The 7,656-nt window shown below is 41.2% G+C and overlaps 1 protein-coding gene across 1 annotated transcript in view; it reads right to left on the bottom strand.

Moving 5' to 3' along the window:
• Window positions 1–215: 215 nt before the first annotated feature.
• The window catches only part of LOC126406350 (mas-related G-protein coupled receptor member A6-like), a 14,801-nt gene continuing 7,360 nt past the window's right edge, over window positions 216–7,656 (bottom strand). Inside the window, exons 3-4 of the mRNA XM_050070555.1 lie at window positions 903–1,087; window positions 216–810 (exon numbers count right to left, since the gene is read on the bottom strand). Of these exons, the coding sequence (XP_049926512.1) occupies window positions 216–810; window positions 903–1,087 (780 nt within the window). The remainder of the gene's footprint in view (window positions 811–902; window positions 1,088–7,656) is intronic.

The following is a 7,656-nucleotide window of genomic DNA, read 5'->3' as shown; positions in this document are numbered from 1 at the left end:
TGATTAATGATCATAATGATAGACATCAACTTACAGCTAAACTTATGGAAAACATATTTGATTAACATTTGTTGAAGCCATCACAAATTTCCCAGCGAGCAGAACTCCCACAGCAGAGTCAGGACAAGACTTCCTGGTATCTACAGTTAGGTGTCTTACTGGAAATCATATCAGTAGAGGACAGAATCTGTTGTGTCTCTATCCTTCCTGTCTGCCTACATGTCTTCTGTTTCCTCCTCTATCTCTGTCTCTGTGTCCCTCTGTCTCTGCCTACTTGAAGCTGACTGTGGATGTGTTGTCACCACTGATACTGCCGTACTCCTGGTTTCATTGCTGTCCATTCTGCAACAACACACAGCGGCCAAGAGCCTGTCTATGGCACCTTTCCTCATGAAAACATACAGAACTAAATCTGCAAGAGGACTCAACCTACGAAACACATGCAACAGGATGTAGAGAATAGAATTCACTTTTTTCTGTGCCAGGGACCAAATGATGCTGGGCAGGAACAGCAGCGTGTAAATCAGCAGCACCAGGACCAACATTCCTAAAATTCGTCGTTTTTCGTCAGATGGGACCGAGATGGTGGCAGACAGAGCTCTGAGGGTCCCACCCAGGAAGAATGTGAGCAGTGGGAGGGGAAGGAGTAAAAAGACAGCTAAGATGATTTCAGCTATATCACAGTATGAGCAAAAATAGGCACTGAGGAGACAGAGAGCAGGAAGGACCCAGACCACGACACAGACCAGCACAGAGATCTTGATGGTTCGTCTGAAGTGGTACCACAGTGGGCAGGCGATGACCAAATACCTGAAATACAAGAGACACAGCTTCAGAAATCTGCAGTCCACCAAAGGTCAGACAGAAGGAGCTCCACACATACTGGACAGACAGACAGTTACCTTTCCAGGGCGACACACACCATGAACCCAACACTGGCCAGCAGACTATAGCGATGCAAATTCTCGAAGATGTCAATTACCCCTTTCTCAGGCTTTGCCACCGCAACGATCATGCAACAGAACTGAATGACGTCAGAGATGAGAAGGTTGATGATGTAGATCGGAGCAACATGATCATTTCTCACCTGCAGGAGAAAGAAAAGTAAACAAGCAGCTGTCAACATGTTCTGAACTCCACCTCCTCCAAAATATGTCATTGTCCTCTGCCCAGCAGCTGCACTCAGAGCCATTTATAAATGTCAGTCTTGTTACTACAGTGATTGGCCAGTGTGCCATATCTAAGGACCAGATGTGCTGCAGCTTTTGCAGCTGTTTTTCAGACACAGATATGATGCAGTCTGTCTCAAACACATGTGCTGTGTTTAACAGAGGGTCCAGTCTGGAGTCAGTTTGTCATGTTTGTGTTTGCAAGGTAAAACTCCCTCCTCATTATGTATGCATTTGATATAACCGTCTGAGGCCCGCAGTTGCAAAATTAAAAAAATCACTTTTATCTATACTAAAAAAAAAGAAGAAAAGTGGGTCCTAGTGTTTATCCTTCCACTGCTATTGGCCATCTGGTCATGAGCTTACACAACCTGCGGACTGTCGATGTTATCCCTTTGTTTTATTAGAGCAGATCTGTCAAGATTCAACTAAATAAAATGTAACATTTTTTGTGATTATTACGGTGTCTAAGGCAGGCAGATATTTAGTTATTGTGGAGAATATTTATCATATTTGATTTTCAGCTTGTTATGTCTTTGTTGCAATTTTACAACACTGGGTCAGAGTGGTAGTCATATAGCATTTGCAACGTACACATTACATGTGGACACTGCACCCTTTACGTGTTTACTTCTGGCATCAGGCAGAAACAGGCTATGGGTGTTCTCAAATGTCTTGTGGGATGCTTGTTGCATTGTTCAGGGACAGGTGAGAATGTCTCTGAATGTGAGGATGTAAGTTCCTATGTATGATAGGCAGAGAGCACAACAGGTTAGTCAGACGCTGTTGTTTACATCCAGTGATATGTGTAAATAGGGTTAGGGTTAATTTGCATTAGTATTATTCCGCATGGAAAATACTTCATTGTTGACTCCAAAGACTTAGTCCATAACCCTATCAATTTCTTCACGTTATCTACAACAATAAAATACTAGTATCCTACTATTAAATGGAGAAACCTCTGTCCCTCCGTCCGTCATCATCTGTTTTCCTCCTCACTGCTTTGACCTATTTCTCTGAACTTGCACATAGGCTTTCATCTTGGTCATGTGCAGACAGCCACAATGCCGTTTTTGCATTTTTCCCACATTTCTATTGTTTATATTCACGTTTTTTTAACAATTCAATTCAGCTTTATTTAAAGTGTAAAATCACCATAAACATGGTCTCGAAACACTTTACAGTTCACATAGAAAAAAATACATTAGAAATATACAAATTACAAATAAAAAATACAATTTACAAATAAGGACAATTATTTACAAAAACAATTAAAATAAAATAAAAAGTGCTATCAAGTTGTGCCATATGCTTGGGAAAATAAATAGGTTTTTAGTCTCGATTTAAAGATGTCAACGGATTCAGCATCCCTTACTGGTTGGGGGAGCCGGTTCCAGAGAAGTGGGGCACGGTGGGAAAATGCTCTACCACCTGCTGATTTTTTGTGAACTTTGGGGACTGTGAGGTAGTTACCATTTTGTGAGCGGAGAGCACGTGTTGGAACGTATGGAGTGATTAGTTCAGATAAGTATGGGGGTGCTAGGCCATGTAGAGATTTGTAGGTGAGTAAAAGCAGCTTGAAGTCTGATCTGGACTGGATCGGGAGCCAGTGGAGAGTGATTAAAGCTGGGGTTATATGATCATATTTCCTGGTTTTGGTTAGTATCCTGGCTGCTGCATTTTGAACAAGTTGTAATTTGTTTGTGCTGCACTGCGGTAGCACAAACAAATATATGATCATATTTCCTGGTTTTGGTTAGTATCCTGGCTGCTGCATTTTGAACAAGTTGTAATTTGTTTGTGCTGCACTTTGGTAGGCCAGAGGGGAGGATATTGCAGTAATCTAGTCTAGATGAAACAAAGGCGTGAACTAACATTTCTGCATCTGAGGTATTTAGCAGGGGACGGATCTTTGAGATGTTGTGTAGATGGAAAAATGCTATCTGAGTGATTTCCCTGATGTGAGCATCGAAAGACAGATGAATCAAAAGTCACACCGAGGTTTTTAACTGTTGAGTTTGGGGTGACAACACAATTGTCGATGTTTAGACTAAGGTCAGTGAGGAGTGGTAGTTGGGTGCTTGGGCCTATGATTAGTAATTCGGTTTTGTTGGCATTCAGTCATAAAAAATTTTGTGACATCCAGTGAGTAACAGCAGATAAGCAGGATTCAAGATTTGTAAGTTGATTGTCGGGTGTAAGTGGAATGTAAATTTGCGTGTCATCGGCATAACAATGGTAGTTAATGCCAAATCTACGAAATATGTCACCAAGGGGAAGTAAGTATATACAAAAGAGTAAGGGACCCAAGACAGATCCCTGTGGTATGCCAAACTGCACTAAGGAGGATATAGATGTAGTGTTTTTATATGAGACACAGTGCTTTCTGTCACTCAGATATGATTGTAACCAGGAAAGTGCAGTACCATGGATGCCTGCGTGATTGGACAGACGATCTAGCAGGATGTTGTGATCGACCGTATCAAAAGCTGCACTTAAATCCAGAAGAATGAGAAGTGAAGAAAAATTGGAGTCAGATGCAAGGAGAAGGTCATTGGTTATTTTGGTGAGGGCAGTCTCAGTGCTATGTAGTGACTTGAAACCAGATTGAAAAGGATCGAGGAGGCTATTGCGTGAAAGGTGATCAGTAAGTTGACTGGAGACTATTTTTTCAAGGACTTTTGAGATGAAAGGGAGATTTGAGATTGGTCTGAAGTTGTTCAGAACTTCAGGATCAAGAGTAGTTTTGAGTAGTGGTTTGATTTCAGCTGATTTGAAAGAAATGGGGACAATGCCAGATGAGAGGGACCTGTTAATAATGTTGAGTAGCGGGGTGTCTAGAATCGGAAGGAGTTCTTTAATTAGTTTTGCCAGGAGAGTGTCAAATAAACAGGTTGTAGGTTTAGATGAGAGCAGTAATTTAGAAAACGCATCTAGAGAGATGGTCTGAAAGTGCGAGAGTGTCATAGTCTCATCTAAGATTCTTAAAACCGGACTAGGGGATGGGTTTACACACTTATTAAGTAGATGGCTGCTAATTTCATCTCTAATACAGGAGATTTTGCCATTAAAGAAATCAAGAAAATCATCAGCTGTAAATGGAGAGTTAGTATCACAAGAGGGTTGGCGAGTGAGGTTTGCAACAGTGTTGAACAGGAATTTTGGGTTATTTTTATTTGTGTTAATAAGAGTTGACAGATAAGAGGCTCTAGCAGCAGAGAGCATACGTTTGTAATCCTGAAGGTTGTCACTCCAAGCTAGTCGGAAAACCTCAAGCTTAGATGAGTGCCATTTACGTTCTAGCTTTCTGCATACGTGTTTTTGTGTGCGTGTGGTGTCAGTGAACCAGGACGGGTGTTTTTTTGAGCGACGTGTTTTTGTGCGCAGTGGTGCAATGGAATCAAGAGTGGCACTTAAGATTGAATTAAAATCATTTGTGAGGTCATCAAGAGATACAGATTGCTCTGGCAGAGTAGCAAGAGAGTGCGGGAGCAGGCCAGCGAGTTTGGAAATGGTGGAGTCATCAATACGGCGGCTGCTAAAAGTATCAGTATGGTTTGACCGCCGGTGGGGCAGGTCAGCTTTAAATTTAATAAGGCAATGATCAGAAAGTGTGGGAGGATATGACAAAACTGACAGGTCGGAGATGTTAATACCATGGGTGAGTACAAGGTCTAGTGTGTTACTATTGGAGTGCGTTTGTTCATGAACCAGCTGAGCAAAACCAAAAGTGTCAGTCAAGTAAAGGCTTTGGTAAGTGGATCGGTTTTACAATTAACACGTATGTTAAAGTCGCCAAAAATTATTATGTTATCTCCGTGGGTTACAAGGTCAGAAAGAAAATCAGAAAACTCAACCAGAAAAGTAGAATAAGGTCCCGGTGGACGATATAACATGACTGAGTAGAATGAACCAAGGCCAGCTGTAGCAGAGGGGCGCATGGTGAGAATTTCACAGGATGACAATTTATGTCTATGATTGTGTGAGAGACCTAAATTTGAGTTGAAAATTAGGCCGACACCCCCACCAGATTTTGATGATCTGGCAATGTGTGAATTGGAATAACTGGGGGGAGAGGCTTCAACAAGGGGAAGAAATTCATTTGGTTTCAGCCAGGTTTCACATAACCCCATTATGTCAATGCCATGGTCAACAATCATGTCATTAATAAGAAGAGCCTTGTTAATGATTGATCTAATATTGATGAAACCAAAATGAATGTGCATGTGGTCAGGAGAAAACGTGTTGAGAGTAGAGGAGTGAGTGGTGGAGTTGCCAGAAATAATTAATAGATTATCCTTTGTAACCCCTGTAGGTCTGTCAGTATGGCGAGGAAGACGAGCAGTGGAGTTTTTAATATGGACAGGAATAGGAATGAGCAGTTGAGGAGCAGTAAGCCCGCCAGGCCATGGGGGGGAGCCAGAGGTGTGAATTTTGCAGCTATACCGTACTGCACAGTGGTGCTCATCAGGCGCAGTTAGTCCGTCAGGCCGCCAGTGGTCAATATGGGGGGCAGTATTTGCAGAACTCACAGAGGGCTTTGTAGAAGAAGAAGGAGGAGCGAGCACTGTGGAGGAGGTGTGGCATGTAAACAGTCAAGCGTGTGCGTGAGCCACGGCATGTAGGCCTACAGTGTACTGTATGTTTGCTGCGAGCATGCGGCTACCTAATTTACTCGGGTGCAGACCGTCATGTCGATAGACACTATCCATTCATACTGTGAGCACCATTAGCAGCACAAGCTGCGCATGCATGGAGACCACTTGGGACATGCAATTTCAAGCACCAACACTTGCTGAAGACTAAAGTAATTATTTTACTGAACGAACACGCGTCTGTGTCTGTGTGCGCGAGCCAGCCATTACATATTTTCACTTTACTGACATTAGCCTACAAACATTACAAACTAAACATTGCGCTGTGCAATTTGCACTGTTTCTTTCATTCTTTCTCCGTGTTACGTGTGTATGTACGTACCTGTGTGCCCGTGCACAGCCCCGCGCACGCGTGTGCCTCCGTGCCGTCAGCCAAAACTATGCTCCACATATTTTGCCATAAAGCATGTTTCTAAATACAGTGTGCATTGTTTGTCTTACATTAATATTTATTACACAGTGCATTTACAGTGCTCTGATTTTGTAATTTTATTATTATTATCATTATTATCATCATCATTATTATTATTATTATTATTATTATTATTATTATTATTAGACTTTTCCATTCCAAAATACCACCAGCCGGCAAAGAGAGGTCTTCTATACAGTGTGCAGGATGTGACTTGAACAGCATCAGAAGACACTGATGCAAGTGATGAAGAGGCAGATGAAGAGGATAAAGAAAACCAACAACCTGCTGACTGTCCAGCTGGTGATTATGTGGATATTTAGCCCCAACCAAATACATCATTACTTGTGACAAGTGTCACTGGCTGAAAAATCTTTTTTATAGGCCCAATATGAATTTTTCTGGTCTGAAAATCACCAATGAAGCCGTTTCCCTCCTCATTGTCTCAGACTCCCAACATCCCCTCCATGTTGAGTTTCAGATGCTTCCATCAGAGCGGAGGTTTTCCCTCCCTAAATGTAGCACTAAGTGTTACAGATCATCCTTTGTTCCATCTGCTATCACTTTTCTTAACCAGTGGTGACCCACCAATTGTCCATGATTTATTCCTGACAGTCTGTGATTCTGGATTCTGTCTGTTATGTATTGTACTGTCTGTTTTGCAATCAACCCCGCAAGTTAACCTTTAGTTGTTCTGTACATTTGTTCTTACAAATACAGACATTTTGTTCCCAACTCGGCCCAACATTTCAATTTTACATTTTCCTAAAAAGTTACTGAAAAGTAAAAAAATTAAAACCCTTTTGTTATCAGAGGCCTCCAACAACATCTGGATGAAAAATGTTTTGCTCATTTTTGCTCTATATTTGGTCTGTTGATATTTGGTATAAACCAAAGTTGCGAACGTACTGTCTCATTAAGAACAGCTACAGCACAGAACCTTTTGTGAGGTATAATTTTAACAAAAGACAAAGATCTAGATCTAGCTCTAGAGACTGGTAGGTTTAGTAACTGTCCAGAAGAGCACAGACTTTGTTTGTGTGAATTAGAGGAACTTGAGAAAGAAGTTCATTTTTTGTTTTATTGTCCTGTTTATGAGGCTGAGAGGGAGGTATTATTAAGTAGAATGTCTTCCTTTTATGTTTATTTCTTTGATTTGGATGATTATGAAAAGCTTGAACTATGTTTCAGGGAGGGAACCTTTTTTGTTGCAGATTTTGTTTGCAAGGCCTGGGAGAGAAGACAATATTTTCAGATTTAGATTCAGATTCAGAATACTTTATTAATCCCCGGGGGGAAATTGTTTTTGTTCCAATGCTCCGTGCAAAGTAGAAATAGAAATACAGCATGAATGGAAACAAGAGATAAAGATGAAGATATAAATAAAATACTAAAATAGACAATGAAATAAGCAAAATAA

Source organism: Epinephelus moara, chromosome 19 (assembly GCF_006386435.1).
Source record: "Epinephelus moara isolate mb chromosome 19, YSFRI_EMoa_1.0, whole genome shotgun sequence".
NCBI lineage: Eukaryota > Metazoa > Chordata > Actinopteri > Perciformes > Serranidae > Epinephelus > Epinephelus moara.
This window is presented reverse-complemented; position numbering and strand designations above follow the sequence as displayed.